Genomic DNA, 15896 nt, shown 5'->3' with positions numbered 1-15896 from the left:
TATGAGCATATAGTGAGCATGTGTATGAAAGCTTGCATGATTGAAAAAAAATGATGTTTGGTAATTATATGAGATGTATTTGTTGTTTATAGATAATGATGATATTTTGGCGCACGGTGTGGGGTGGGAATTGGGTAGCTCTATGTTCATATATGATGTTATCTATCTCTCACCGTCCTGTTTTTATGTGATTTTCTTTTAGGTGAAGATGAAGGCACTCATAGTGTTGAGTTCTAAGGGGAAAGGGTTCTGCTCTGATAGGATGTGACATTGGGGCATGAATTTAGGATGCTTTAGTTATGAATTGTTATTTGTCGTTTGAGGAGACTTATTTTTAGGAGTTTTATATTCACCTTATATTTGTAAATTTTGGATCCCTTTCATTTTTCTTTAGAGACCTTGATAATTTTCTTTTAAGAGTAAAACTTTATTATTATTATTATTATTATTATTATTATTTCTATTTATTTCAAGACTTGTGAACCTATGAGTTTTTATTAAAATATGGGGACCCTTCTTGATGTTATATTTATTGAATTATTCTTATTGTTGTTACTTATCTATTATGGGGTAGAAGGGTGTCACAGAAACCAAAGACTTTGTATTCGTTTTAGATTTAGTTATAGATATTGAAAATTTTAAATCTATCTATTAAATAAATAAGTTTTAAAATGCATTTTTAAAATTTTTACAATCAATTTAAAAATACAATACCAAAATTAGGCATATTTTAAATATGAATTTTTAATAAAATATGGTTAAATGTTTAAACTTTTAAGTCTATTAAGTTGTTAAGTTTAAAAATGAATTTTTATAATTTTAAAAGAAAAAATGAATTCAAAAAATAGATATATATGAAATTTTGATTGTTAAAAAGTTGAGTAAATTTAAATTCATTGTTAAAATAATACATAAAATAAAAAGTAATTAAAAAACACTTTATTAGTCAAAAAAATAAAAAATAAAAAAAAATATCTCAATTACATGTTGTGATAGGACTGAGCGTAAGTTTGCATTCTTATTGGCTTGCACAAGAACTGTCATCATCAAGAGATTAAAATGAGTAACCGATGATGATAAAGAAAAGAAAAAAGAAAATTTTCAAGTGAGTAACTGAAAATAAGCATACAAATTAGAGAAGGAAAATATCATGTGGAATGATTTCATTACATTAATAAGTTTACACCTTTATTCATTCACCCTTTTAATTTTTTTTGCATTAAAAAGATTGTAAAATTGCATTGGAAGCAAATGAAAATTAAAAATTGGGAGGAAAGTGACTATTGTACAAAACAAAGAGAAGTACAATATGTTAAAGGGTAGTTGATAGAGAATTACAACCTCTTGTCATTATGTGTTATTGTAGTTTTCATCATCCACATGACTATCTTTGCAGGATCCGGTTACTAACTTCCATTCAAGAAATAATATGTCAACCATCAAAGAAAATAAAGAAAAATGAAAGAATAAAATGAAAAGAAAAAAAAGAGAGGAAAGTATAGTTAACATAAATACCTTCTCAACTAAAGCGAATTCACAGAATAAAACACACAATTCTATAAAAAAATTCATGGAAAAAAACTCTAATTTAAAATAACATCTGACAACAAACACACAAAACTACAAATAAAATCTATGGTGAAAAAATATTTGAAAGTATGGTTACATCAGATTTTTACGAAGTTTGAAAATTTAGAATAAAGCAATGAAAAAGTTAGCATAAAGAGGTAATGGAAAATTTTAGGAGTTTGGTAGAATGCAAAATCAGGGAATGAAAGGAAAAACTTATAACTAACCTTGAGATCTCATTCGTAATTGCCATGAAATTTACGACAAAACACGTATTTTATTAACTAATAATTCATACATTCGATTTCCCAGGAGTTTGTAGAGTAAATAAAAATGTAAACGAAATACTCCAACAAAACAGTATTAAAGTACCAGAATAAGAAATTGTTAAAGGGTAAAACAGTATTAAAAATTGTGGAGACGAAACTAAAGTATTCATTCTATATAATGTTATAGATTATTATTATTTATTTTTATTATTTTTAAGAAAGGAGGTTGTCAGGAGTTATTTTAAAGCTTCTCACTTTCTCTTTCTTTTCTACGCATTGTGCTTTGAAGAATCAAGAGAATCATGAGGAGGAGGTCACCGCGAAACTGTACGCGTTTTGTCTTCTACTCATGAAGGTAAGGGGGAGTGAGAAAACTCACTCGGGGGCGTGGGAATAACTATTGGGTAGGAGTATTGGCGTCTAATCCCTTGCCTGATAGGAACAAACACTTTATGAAAGTTTTTTGTTTTGCTTTCTAATTCTTCTATTGCATTTCTTGCGTGATTCTGAGTGTGAATATGCGTTCAATTTCGAGAATAGATAAGTTTTGATATGGATTAGAGTGCTCTATGGGTTCCTACAAGAAACCTTACGAGAATAGGCAAATTTTGAATGTTTTCTTGATGTTATATTTATTGAATTATTCTTATTGTTGTTACTTATTTATTATGGGGTAGAAGGGTGTCACATTTAGTGGTATAAGAGCAGGTCGATTCATTCGACCTTGAGTTATGAGCTTGCTATGTTTCTGTGGGTTGTGCTGTGATGTTGTTTAACTGAGATGATTGTTTTAATTGGTTTGTTTTGTTTTGACTCTCTACTTTTCTGTGAATAAGAAAAGTGATGTCTGGGGGAGGTAGGAATGATCGTGCTATCGCTGAGGCCTTGATGGCTATGGCTCAGGCTGTAGGCAACCTGAACCAACATCAAGAAGTGGACTGGCTTGCCCGGTTCCAGAGGAACCATCCACCTACCTTCCGTGGTGGCTATGACCCGGATGGTGCTGCTGACTGGATGTTTGAGGTGGAGAAGATATTCCAAGCTATTGAATGTCCACAGGTACAGAGGGTATCTTTGGCTGCCTTCATGTTGTCTGGAGATGCTGGAATCTGGTGGCAGAGTACCTACCAGAGGATGATTGCTGAGGGTACTCCGATGACGTGGGATAATTTTAAGAGGTTGTTTTTGGAGAAGTATTTCCCACAAGATATTCGCAACAAAAAGCAGGTAGAGTTCCTTGAGCTGAAGCAAGGGGATGATACTGTGGCAGATTATGTGGCCAAGTTTGAGGCACTGGTACGATTCTATCCCGCTTATGAGGGTGTTGCAAATGAGGAAGCGAAATGTGTGAAATTTATTAGTGGTCTTCGACCGGAAATCAAGCAAGCTTTCAACTACCAGGGCATTGCTAGATTCCACGAGCTGGTGAACAAGTGCAGAGTTTATGATGAAGATAATCGGGCTAGAGTTGCTCACTACAAAAGTGGAGGGCCTGTAAGGAATCAGAAGCAGGCATGGGTCTTCTAGCAGGAGTAAGCCTTACTCTCGTCCTGCTGGAAATTCAAACAGTAACGGGGGTAGTGAGGGTTCAGTGCATAGGAGGAGTCAAGCTCCATCCACGAGCCAGACATCTAGAGCTGGGAGTACTGGTTCTACTCCTTCCTTCACTTGCTTCAAGTGTGGGAGGCCAGGGCACCGAGCTAATCAATGTGGGGATAGGGAGGTCACCTGTTTCAGATGTAATGAGCGGGGGCACATTTCTCGAGATTGTCCTTGTGCACAGCAAGGACCAGTGACGGCTAGTGGAGAGGCTGGGGGGAGTGCTAGTGCTAGTCGGGGTACCGGTATCAGCAGGAGTGCTAGTGCTAGCGGCAGTGCCAGTAAGCCGAAAGCTACAGGGAGAGTATTTGCCTTGAGTGGTACTGAAGCCGCTCAATCCGACGACTTGATCCAAGGTATGGGTTTTATTGCTGGAATTCCTTTAGTTGTATTGTTTGATTCGGGTGCGACTCATTCGTTCATATCACATGCTTGTGTTTCCAAATTGAGATTGCCTGTTTCTTCCTTACCTTTTGTATTGAGTGTGGAGACGCCAACTAGTGGGTCAGTTTCTACGTCCGGCGTATGCTTGAATTGTTCTGTTCATATTAATGGTAGAGACTTCTTAGTTGACTTAATTTGTTTGCCTCTGAGTCAGCTAGACATCATTCTTGGTATGAACTGGTTATCTTCCAACCATGTTCTTTTGAACTGTGCTGATAAAACTGTTGTTTTTGGTCAACCCCTTGAGAGAAAGAGCAAAGACTTTTTGACTGCCAACCAGGTTGAGGTGTCTCTGAGAGAAGATGCCCAGGTATACATGTTACTAGCTTCTTTGAGTTCTGAGAGTAGCGCTGTCTTGGATAGATTACCTATAGTATGCGATTACCCTGATGTGTTCTCTGAGGATATGTCTAATCTACCACCCGAGAGGGAGACAGAGTTTTCCATAGACTTAATACCGGGGACGAGACCCATTTCAGCTGCACCTTATAGGATGTCGCCCTTGGAGTTAGCCGAGCTTAAGAAACAACTAGAGGAGCTGTTAGAGAAGAAGTTTGTGAGACCTAGTGTATCACCTTGGGGAGCACCTGTCCTATTAGTGAAGAAGAAGGATGGTAGCATGAGGTTGTGTATAGATTACCGCCAACTCAATAAGGTAACGATTAAAAATAAATATCCATTGCCTAGGATTGATGACCTTATGGACCAACTGGTGGGGGCATGTGTGTTTAGTAAGATTGATCTTAGGCCAGGTTACCATCAGATTAGAGTGAAAGAGGAGGACATACCCAAAACTGCATTTAGGACTAGATATGGACATTATGAATACCTTGTAATGCCTTTTGGTGTGACTAATGCTCCTGCAATTTTTATGGATTATATGAACAGAATTTTTCATCCGTACTTGGATAAATTTGTAGTTGTCTTTATAGATGACATACTCATTTATTCCAAAACTAAAGAGGAGCATGAAGAGCACTTAAAGGTAGTACTTGAGATTTTAAGAGAGAAACAGTTGTATGCTAAATTGTCTAAGTGTGATTTCTGGTTAGAAAAGGTGAGTTTCTTAGGTCATGTGATTTCAAAGGGGGGGATCGGTGTAGATCCTTCTAAGGTAGAAGCTGTGCTTAAGTGGGAATCCCCTAAATCTGTGAGCGAGATTAGAAGTTTCCTTGGACTAGCTGGGTATTATAAGAGGTTTATAGTGGGGTTTTCTAAGATAGCATTGCCTTTGACTGAATTGACTAGAAAGGGAGTTCCCTTTGTATGGAATAGTAGGTGTGAGACTAGTTTCCAAACCCTTAAGGAAAAATTGACTAGTGCACCAGTTCTAGTTTTGCCTGACCTTAATAAACCTTTTGTAGTATATTGTGATGCTTCTAAGATGGGGTTAGGTGGAGTGTTGATGCAAGAGGGAAAGGTAGTAGCTTATGCTTCTAGGCAGTTGAAAATCCATGAGAGAAATTACCCTACCCATGATCTTGAATTGGCAGCTGTAGTATTTGTTTTAAAGATTTGGAGACACTATTTGTATGGTTCTAAATTCGAGGTTTTTAGCGACTGTCGCCACCCGCCGAAACGGACCTTGGCATTCGCGACGATGGTCGGACTCTTTTTAAGGGTTTTGGAAAAGTGGTGGATTGTTAGAACGACTTATTCTCAAACTGAGACCTCATCGAACTAACAATTTTATTAAATGATTCACCAATCCATGTTAATCCCAAGCGGGACCCTCCATGGATTAGTGGTTTTCGCAAAGTAGTAGGGTTCTTGGAGTCGCCACCAATGTTTTACTCAAAACATTGGAAAAAGGGATAAGGCAATTGATTTCACAAATCAACTTTGGCCATTACAACCAGAGTCGGGTAAGGGAGTCGGTTACGTGTGAGGAAGGTGTTAGCACCCCACAACGCCCCTTTCGGGTTCCCTATGACGGATTATTTCATAAATAACAATGTAAAATTACTAAATTACCCCTATTTATTATAAACGGCTATGAATAAGATATCTACATGATGAATAAATTAAACATGCGATGCAACAATCAGAAAGCAGTAAAAGGAAGGATTTTGAAGAAGAAACCTTTGAAGCGTGCTTTTATATATATTCAAATGTTAGGAGGCTTTTTGGCGCTCCCTCCCACTACACGCTCGCTCGCTCCTTCCCTAAAAATTAATCTTTACTATGGAAATCAAAAAGATTTCCCTTCGACTAGTTCGAATTCTCAAGCTAAATGCTCAGAACTCAAGAACTTCGTCGGATCGGCTCTCGGAGAGAATTCTAGGGCAGAACACTGCTCAAAAACCCCAGAATACTCAGCAAGAGGGTCCAGAAGTCTGGAAAAAAGTGTGGAATGACGTCCAAATGACGTCTTATTTATAGGGGTGAGGCGCAGTACGGCCTCTGACATCAATACGGCCCGTACTGAAGATTTGAACTACAGTACGGCCGTATTGAATTCAGTACGGCCGTATTGAAGTTTCAAAAACTTCAGTACGGCCGTATTGGTTTCAGTACGGCCGCACTGAAGTTCAAAAACTTCAGTATGGCCGTATTGGGTTCAGTACGGCCGTATTGTAGTGCAAATTGTTCAGTACGGCCGTACTGAACTTCCAGGAGGCCGTATTGAGCTTCAATTCTCCCACATCCTTATTTTAAGCTACTCTAAGACCTCTAAACCTACAGATAATCATCCTAGGGTCTTCCAGGAGTCCTTCTGGCTGACTTTCCTTCGGTCTTCGAGAGTCTTCGAGTCTTATTTCCGACCCGGACAATTTTAGGGGTCTACAGCGACCATAAGAGCCTTAAGTATCTGTTCGATCAGAAAGAGTTAAATATGAGACAAAGGAGATGGCTTGAGTTCTTGAAGGACTATGATTTTGAGTTGAGTTATCACCCAGGTAAGGCAAATGTCGTAGCGGACGCTTTAAGCAGAAAATCACTTCACATATCTTCCTTGATGATTAGAGAGATGGACCTTCTAGCTCAGTTTAGGGATCTAAGTTTAGCTTGTGAGACTACCTCTAGTAGCATAAGATTAGGCATGATTCGTGTAAGTAATGACATGTTGAAGGAGATTAGAGATGCTCAGTTAGAGGATTCATTCTTAGTGGCTAGGCGAGAGGCGATAGAAGGAGGTAGTGGTGGAGAGTTTGTATTGGGTAGCGATGGAGTAGTAAGATTTGGTGACCGTGTGTGTGTACCTAGTGAGGCTACCCTTAGGCGTTTGATACTTGAAGAGGGGCATAAAAGCAAACTTAGTTTCCATCCAGGTTCAACCAAAATGTATCAAGACTTGAAGAAGATGTTTTGGTGGCCTAGAATGAAGAGAGACATAGAGGAGTTTGCGAGTGCTTGGCTAGTATGCTAGAATGCTAAGGTAGAACACCAAAAACCTTCAGGATTACTTCAACCCTTGAGTATACCAGAGTGGAAGTGGGATAGCATTTCCATGGACTTTGTAGTTGCTTTGCCTAGGACTGTTGGAGGGCACGATTCTATTTGGGTGATTGTAGATAGATTGACCAAGTGTGCACATTTCTTACCTATTAATATTAAGTATTCCCTAGAGAAACTTGCTAAGCTTTACATTAGTGAAATTGTGAGATTGCATGGTGTACCATCTAGCATAGTTTCAGATAGAGACCCTAGGTTTACTTCTAGATTTTGGGAGAGTTTGCAACAAGCATTGGGGACTCAGCTTAGACTTAGTTCAGCTTATCACCCACAAACCGACGGTCAGACTGAGAGAACTATACAGTCATTAGAGGATTTACTTAGAGCCTGCGTGTTAGATCAAGGGGGTAGTTGGGATAGCTTCTTACCTTTGATAGAGTTTACATATAATAATAGTTTTCATTCTAGCATAGGCATGGCACCTTATGAAGCACTATATGGTAGGAGGTGTAGAACACCTTTGTGTTGGTGTGAGCCGGGAGATAATCTTGTTTTAGGACCGGAAGTAGTACAACAAACCATAGAGAAGGTTAAGTTAATTCAAGATAGAATGAGAACAGCCCAGGGTAGACAAAAGAGTTATGCTGATAAGAGGAGGAAGGACTTAGAATTCAAAGAAGGAGATCATGTATTCCTGAAAGTCACTCCGTGGACTGGGGTTGGTAGAGCATTGAAGTCTAAAAAGCTTACACCTCGTTTCATCGGTCCGTATCAAATTCTTAAGAGAGTCGGTACAGTGGCTTATCAAATCGCTTTACCTCCACATTTGTCAAATCTTCATAATGTATTCCATGTTTCTCAACTTCGAAAATACATCCATGATCCTTCGCATGTGATTGAGTCGGATCATCTTGAAGTTAAGGAAAACTTGACAGTAGAAACCATACCGGTGAGAGTTGAGGATCGAATGGTGAAACAACTTCGAGGTAAGGAAATTCCTTTGGTTAAGGTGATCTGGGGTGGAGCAACGCCGGAAAATGCTACTTGGGAACTTGAGGAGAAGATGAAGGATTCTTACCCGGAATTGTTTGCTTCAGGTAAATTCGAGGACGAATTTTCTTTTAGGAGGGGAGAGTTGTAACATCCTAAATTTTAAATTAATTAAATTTTAATTAATTACTATTTTTATGAAAATAATTTATATCATTTTATTTAGTAATTTTATAAAATTGCAGTAGATTCTAAATAATAATAATTATATTTACGAGAGAAACTTGAGTCAAGTAGTTATTTATATTTATATTCTAGAGAGCAGAAAATAAATTAGTATTTTAAATAATTATAGAAGTTGAAACTGTTTTATTTTTTTTTAATTATTTAATTACCATTTTAATTAAATAGAGGGGGATGGGCGGGTGAGTATGGGCCTGGCCCAGTCGGAATTATTAGAGGGGTTTTGGGGGTAGTCAGTTACCTAATATTCATTTTAACGTCAGACGCTTGAAGGAAGAGGGGAGAGGAGAAAATTCTTGAAGGAAGGCGTAAAGTGTTCAGATTGCTCCGTCGTTCTTCTGTTGGCCTTCGTTCATCATCCTTAAGGTACGGGGGAGATGGGTTTCTTCATATGTGAATATAGGGGCGTTCGGGTAGTGAGGGCAATCCCTAAGTCCCTCTAGGAACTCTATTTAAAATTCTGAACGATTATCTGTGCAATCGATGTTCTAAATTCTTAATTCATTTGGAAGAACTTATTTCTTGAATTGTCTTTGAATTCCATGCGTGGGCCGTTGGGTGTTTAACTGCGCAGCTCACTGGCCACAGAGGGTTTAACGGTGGGTGGATTGCCTTTGCACGGGCCGCTGGGTGTTTAACCGTGCAACATACCGGCCCTGGGAGGGTGTGAGAACGGTATGCCGCATTAGCAACAACTAAGGGAATTGACGAGGTACGCCCATTGTGCGGAGTGCCAATTTGAGACTCTTAGGAGAGGAGATGTGTATGAGCATATAGTGAGCATGTGTATGAAAGCTTGTATGATTGAAAAAAAAAATGATGTTTGGTAATTATATGAGATGTATTTGTTGTTTATATTTAATGATGATATTTTGGTGCACGGTGTGGGGTGGGAATTGGGTAGCTCTATGTTCATATATGATGCTATCTATCTCTCACCGTCCTGTTTTTATGTGGTTTTCTTTTAGGTGAAGATGAAGGCACTCATAGTGTTGAGTTCTAAAGGGAAAGGGTTCTGCTCTGATAGGATGTGACATTGGGGCATGAATTTAGGATGCTTTAGTTATGAATTGTTATTTGTCGTTTGAGGAGACTTATTTTTAAGAGTTTTATATTCACCTTATATTTGTAAATTCTGGATTCCTTTCATTTTTCTTTAGAGACCTTGATAATTTTCTTTTAAGAGTAAAACTTTATTATTATTATTATTATTATTTCTATTTATTTCAAGACTTGTGAACCTATGAGTTTTTATTAAAATATGTGGACCCTTCTTGATGTTATATTTATTGAATTATTCTTATTGTTGTTACTTATTTATTATGGGGTAGAAGGGTGTCACACATGATAATATGTAGTCCGTGTCCATGCATATGCATTCTTAATGTTATATGATAAAGTGATGGTTCATGTCTTGGATGAGTGTGATGTTATTATTAATTTATCTATGTTATACTTATTTTGTTTGTGTTTGGCTATTCGGCGTATATTTCTACACTGTGAGCCAGAGTGAGATGTTTCTCACTCCCTTTTCTCGTGTTGTTCTGTTTTGACTGTTATACAGGTGATCATCAGCGTGAGGTTGAGGATGTTGGTGATGAAGCTTAGGCTTCTATGTTGGGTTTTGCTCTGATAGGACATGTGACATCGGGACATAGATAGGATTAGTTTAAAATGTTCTTATTAAATTATTTTGGAAAATTCAGTTTTATTTCTTTGTAATTTTACTGGCATGTTATTTGGATTAAGTTTATGAATGTGAACTCTTTACCCTTATGTGGTTGGAAATTTGATTTTTATTGATGAAAATTTTTATTTGTTTATAATTATTGTATATGTATGTTGGGGTAGAGGGTGTCACATTAAGTGGTATCAGAGCAGGTCGATCCAATCGACCGTGTGTGTTATGTGCTTATCACGACTCTGTTGTGTGCTCTGACTGTGTCTTGTTTGTTGTGTACTATGATGATGTTTTGCTTTGATGTTGATGATGTTCTTCTTGTGTTGATATTGTTGAGTTTGATATTGTTAAGTTATTTTGTAATTAGAAGAATGATAGTCATGATAGTGTTAGCTAATACCATTATGATCGCTCTTCTTCATTTTTATGATTGCTTATTTGTTTGATACTTCTTGCTTACGTAAGAAGTAGTGGTTGAGTGATATCGCTTGTGTTGCAAGCATATGTGCGAGTAGTGGTAGACGAGATATTGTGCTAATATTGTAGGAACTATTGAGGCCTTAGCTTTGGGTAAGACATTGATATTTTTTAGTGTATTAAGAGTTTACGATTGGTGGAATTTTTGAAAGCAATAGTTGTAGCGATTGAATCTAAGGATGATGTATGTTGAGAATTGGAGTTTTGGTATTCTTAAGGAGTAATTGAAGTGTTGATGATTTCTAGAGTTTGATGGTTGCATGTTGACCTTTTATGGTTTAGGTAGCATGTGAATTTCATTTTCTAAGCCTTTTATACTGAATATGTGAGTTGTTTTGGTTTAGGATTGTAGTGGAAAGCTTGAATATGAAGTTGAGGTGTGAGTTTGGAAGGGTTGAGGTATTTTTGTGGGCTTAGATATATTGATATACTATTGCTGTTTGGTGTAGAGGATATTTTTCGCTGCAGTCTTGTTGTTCCAGTATGAGTATCGTATTGACATATTTAGATTTTATGGTCTTCACAAAAGTTGTAGCCTTGGACGTTATCTTTCCAATGGAACTGGAATGAGGTAAAACGGAGGTCTAGAACTTCATTTATAGCTACTTTGGTGATCAAAGGTCTAGCCGCAAGCGCTGAATATATTGGCTGCGGTTTTTGAAATTTTAAGCTAAGAAGATGATCTTTTTAGAATCTTATGTCTTCGTAGGAGTTGTAGCTTATTCTCTTAGCTTTCTTTTGAGATAGGTTTGAGATCATTTGGATGAGTATAACTCTCTAGGTATCATTTTCTTTGATCGTTGTTGAAGGGATATGTATGGTATCATGATATTTTTGAATCGTTAGGCAATGCAAGGATAAAAAATTGATTTTGTTAAGATGTTTTGGGGTGTTTTCATATGGATTGAGAGGTTGTTTAAGGCTGTATGATGCTATGTGGTAAAGGTTGTTCATGTACATACTTATGGATGGTATATATGAAGGTTTAATGTAGGTATTCTAATATGATTTAATATGCATGTATGTTGATATGTGGATAGATGACCTTAGGGATCAATTGGTGAATGTCATGTGGTTAGTGAGATTGATCTTAGGGTGTGATATGATCATATTGTAGTTGAGGGTGGAAATATATCCAAGATGGTTGTATGTTATGTTATCTAAGTATTACTATTTTATTTTATCTTATTTTTTTTATTATTATTTTTATTTGTATGAGATACGTTTTCTAGTTCCTGTAAATTCCAGTTGAGGTAAACATGGATCTGTCTCAGGTAGAAGTTATGTTTAAGTGGGGAGATATCTAAGCCAATTAGTGAGGTTAAGAGTTTTCTTAGATAAGCTTATTGTTATAGGAGAGTTATTGAGGAAATTTCTAAGATAATATTACTTTTGACTATGTCAACTAGGGAGAGTGTTGTCTTTGTGTGGGATAGTAAGTGTGAGAGTAGTTTCCAAACTCTTAAGGAAAGATTGATTAATGTTAATACTACTAGATTTAGTAAGTCTTTTGTGGTATATAGTGGTGCTTCGAGGATGAGTTTGGGCAGAGTGTTGATGCAAGAAAGAATGGTAGTAGCTTATGCTTCTAGGAAATTAAGAATTCATGAGAGGAATTACCTTACACATGACCTTGAGTTAGTAGTTATGATATTTACACTAAGATTTGGAGACACTACCTATATGATTCTAAGCTTGAGATATTTAGCAATTGTTAGAGTCTTAAATATCTTTTGACCAAAGGAGATACTTGGAATTTCTTAAGGACTAGGATTTTAATCTCAATTGTTATCTAGGTAAAGGCAATGTGGTGACAGATGCCTTGAGTAGGATTTTCATCTACCGTTTTGATGATTTAAAGGTTAAATTTGATTGAAGAGTTTAGAGATTTAAGCTTGATTTGTGAGCTTACCCTTAGAAGCATTGAATTGAGTATGTCGAAGGTGACTAGTGAATTAATGGATGAGATTAGAGGAGAATAAGAGTTAGATCCTTCCTTAGTGAACCAAGTGGAGAGGATTGGTAAGGGTATAGATAGCCCTTTTCGAGTGGAAGTTGATGGTGTTTTGTGGTTTCAGGATAGAATCTATGTGTCTAATAATCCCGAATTAAGGAAGATGATCTTAGAAGAAGGCAATAAGAGTACTCTTAGTATTCCACTTAGGAGCTATTAGATGGATTAGGACCTTAGGAGGATGTATGAGAGTAGCGTAGCGGAAGCGTGGTGGTCTAAGGTGAAGAAAGGAGTAGAGGAAGTTGTGAACTTGTGTGTAGTATTCCAAAAGTCTAAAGTGGAACATTAGAAAGTCTAAGGCAGGAGACATATCCATTTTTATTTGCTTTAGGTAATTTCGGGGACGAAATTTTTAAAAGGAGGGGAGAATTGTAACATCCCAAATTTTTCTACTAATACTACAAATTATTATTATTTATTTTTGTATTTATGAAGATTATTTCCTTATAATTATTTTGATTAATTAAATGAGTTTGATTGAATTTTTAAAGGTTTTTAATAATAATCATTTATGAAAATTATTTTGTATAATATTATTAATTATGATATTTTTGTTATAATTATTATTTGAAGAAAATCATGTTTTAAATTATTGATATTTTATTTTGATATATATATATATATACGTTATTTATTTATTTATTTATTAATTAGTAATTTAGATTTTCATAGCTCTGGAACGGGCCGTTCCAAATCAAGCATTCGTGGGTAAAATTTTAACCCAGAACGGGCCGTTCCACTTTAGGAACGGGCCGTTCCGGATGTGATTTTAAAAGAACAAGTATGAGATTCTATATTTGAGGATGACTTAAATGAATTAATTTGTACAAGTTATACTGACAATATACATATATATTTTGGTAGCTTACTCATCAAAACTTCACAGATAAGCGTGCTTGACTTGGAGTAGTACAAGGATGGCTCACAAACATTAAATGAGGAACTAACTCCATAGTAGGAGGGAAGATCTAAAATTTATGCATTGTCACTAATCTTTTGGAGAACGTGGAAAGGCCCATCTCCCCTAAGGTTGAGTTTTGATATCTTTTGAGTAGGGAATCTATCCTTTCTCAAATGAAGGTAAACCCAATCCCTGACTTCAAAAATCACTTTTTTCCTCCCTTTATTGTTATATTTGGAATATTTTTGAGTTTGTTTCTCAATTTGGCTCTTTACTTTCTCATGGTATTTCTTTATAAAATCAGCCCTTGAAACTCCTTCTTTGTGAAACAAAGAAGTAGTATCAGGGAGTGGTAGTAAGTCAAGAGGGGTGAAAGGGTTAAAGCCATATACAACCTCAAAAGGGATATATTAGTAGTTTTGTGGACTACCCTATTGTAGGAAAACTCTATATGGGGGAGACAATCATCCCAAGTTTTCTTACTCCCTTTCAATATGACCCTTAACAATGTGGATATGGATATATTCACCACTTCGGTTTGCCCATCGGTTTGTAGGTGACACATAATGGAATAGACAAGCTTGGTTCCTAGTTTTTCCCATAATACTTTCCAAAAGTGACTTAGGAACTTTGCATCCCTATCGGACACAATAGTCTTGGGTAGACCATGCAAACGAATCACTTCCTTGAAGAAAAGCCTAGCAATATAGATAGCATCATCTACTTTGTGGCATGGTACGAAATGAGCCATATTACTAAAATGGTCCACTACCACAAAGATAGAATCAAATCCCCTTTGGATTGTTGGGAGACCAAGCACGAAATCCATACTAATGTCAACCCAAGGGGAGCTAGCTATAGGAAGGGATGTATAAAGTCTATAAGGCATTACTCTAGGAGACAAGTAATGCATTTAGAACAATGCCTTTAGATGTTTATTCTCATGTGTGGCTAATAGAATTTTGATTTTAAGAGACTTAGGGTTTTATCAACCCCAAAGTGGCCCATGAGTCCATCTTCATGACTTTCCTTGACCAAAAGCTTTCTAATGGATCCTTGAGGTATGCAAAGTTTTCCAATCCTAAAAAGGTACCCCTCAAGTAAGTAAAATCCATCAAAAGGCTTTTGGAGGCATTTAGTAAAAGATGGATTGAAAATCTTGATCAAGTTCATACAATTCTTTTAGATTATCATATCCAAGGATTTGAGACCCTAAGGAGAAGAGTAATGTATGCCTCCTAGAAAGCGCATCGGCCACTACATTATTCTTTCCCTTTTTGTACTTGATAATATAAGTGAATTGTTCAAGAAATTCAACCCACTTAGCATGCCTTTTGTTTAATTTCCCTTGCCCTCTAATGTACTTGAGTGACTCATGATCGGTATGAATAATGAATTCCTTAGTCACCAAGTAGTGCTCCCAAACTTGGAGGGCTCTAATAAGGGCATACAACTCTTTGACATAAGTGAGATAATTCAAGGTGGCCCCATGCATGGAGTTTTTCACTAAAATAGGCAATGGGATGACCCCTTTGAAGTAGCACGACATCTATGCCAAAACCGGATGCATCACATTCTAGCTCAAAGGTTTGAGCAAAATTTGGAAGGGCTAGAATGAGTGCATTAATGAGTTTTTCTTTGAGTTTGGAAGGCTTTTTCTTGGGCTTCACCCCAAATGAAAGGTACATCTTTCCTAACAAACTCATTAAGAAGGGATGCAAGTGTAGAGAAGTCTTTCACAAATCTTCTATAGAAGCTTGTTAAACCATGAAAGCTTCTAACTTCTCCAACACTTTTTGGGTGGGCCAATCTTGGATGGCTTTTATTTTCTCGGGGTCAACATGCACTCCGTCTTTACCAACTATGAATCCCAAGAAATTGACTTGATTTTGACAAAAGGTACATTTCTCAAAGTTGGCATAAAGGTGGTTGTCCCTAAGAATTATTAATAATTCCCTTAGATTTCCAAGATGCTCATCTAAGGTCTTGTTATATACAAGAATGTCATCAAAGTAAACTACCACAAACTTTCCTATGCAATCCCTAAGAATATGATTCATTAGACGCATGAAAGTGCTAGGGGAATTAGTGAGGCCAAAGTGCATCACTAGCCACTCATAGAAACCAAATTTAGTCTTAAAAGCGATTTTCCACTCATCACCCTCTTTAATTCGAATTTGGTGATAGCCACTTTTAAGGTCAATCTTGGAAAATATGATGGCTCCATGCAATTCGTCCAACATATCATCTAACCTAGGGATTCAGTGCCTATACTTTATTGTAATGTTATTGATGGCCCTACAATCGGTGCAC

At 36.8% G+C, this 15896-nt stretch overlaps 2 protein-coding genes across 3 annotated transcripts; both read left to right on the top strand.

The window, feature by feature from the left end:
• Positions 1-2681: 2681 nt before the first annotated feature.
• On the top strand, positions 2682-3365 carry LOC145954715 (uncharacterized). The gene has a single exon (XM_083069405.1). The coding sequence runs from the start codon at positions 2682-2684 to the stop codon at positions 3363-3365; it is 684 nt and encodes a 227-aa protein (XP_082925531.1).
• A 262-nt stretch (positions 3366-3627) lies between these two features.
• LOC145955248 (uncharacterized) lies at positions 3628-9828 on the top strand. 2 transcript variants are annotated; one of them, XR_014431891.1, is made up of 2 exons: positions 3628-3793; positions 9479-9828. XR_014431891.1 is itself a non-coding variant. In XM_083069941.1 (2 exons), exon 1 carries the CDS (start codon positions 7888-7890, stop codon positions 8416-8418), a length of 531 nt encoding a protein of 176 aa, XP_082926067.1. In that variant the 5' UTR covers positions 7869-7887; the 3' UTR covers positions 8419-8876; positions 9479-9828. The 2 variants fall into 2 exon arrangements, 1 of the variants encoding a protein (XP_082926067.1); XM_083069941.1 differs by lacking the exon at positions 3628-3793 and adding an exon at positions 7869-8876.
• Positions 9829-15896: the final 6068 nt, after the last annotated feature.

This window comes from Cajanus cajan, chromosome 2 (genome assembly GCF_000230855.2).
Source record: "Cajanus cajan strain Asha chromosome 2, NIPB_CcT2T_4, whole genome shotgun sequence".
Classification (NCBI taxonomy): Eukaryota; Viridiplantae; Streptophyta; class Magnoliopsida; order Fabales; family Fabaceae; genus Cajanus; species Cajanus cajan.
This window is presented reverse-complemented; position numbering and strand designations above follow the sequence as displayed.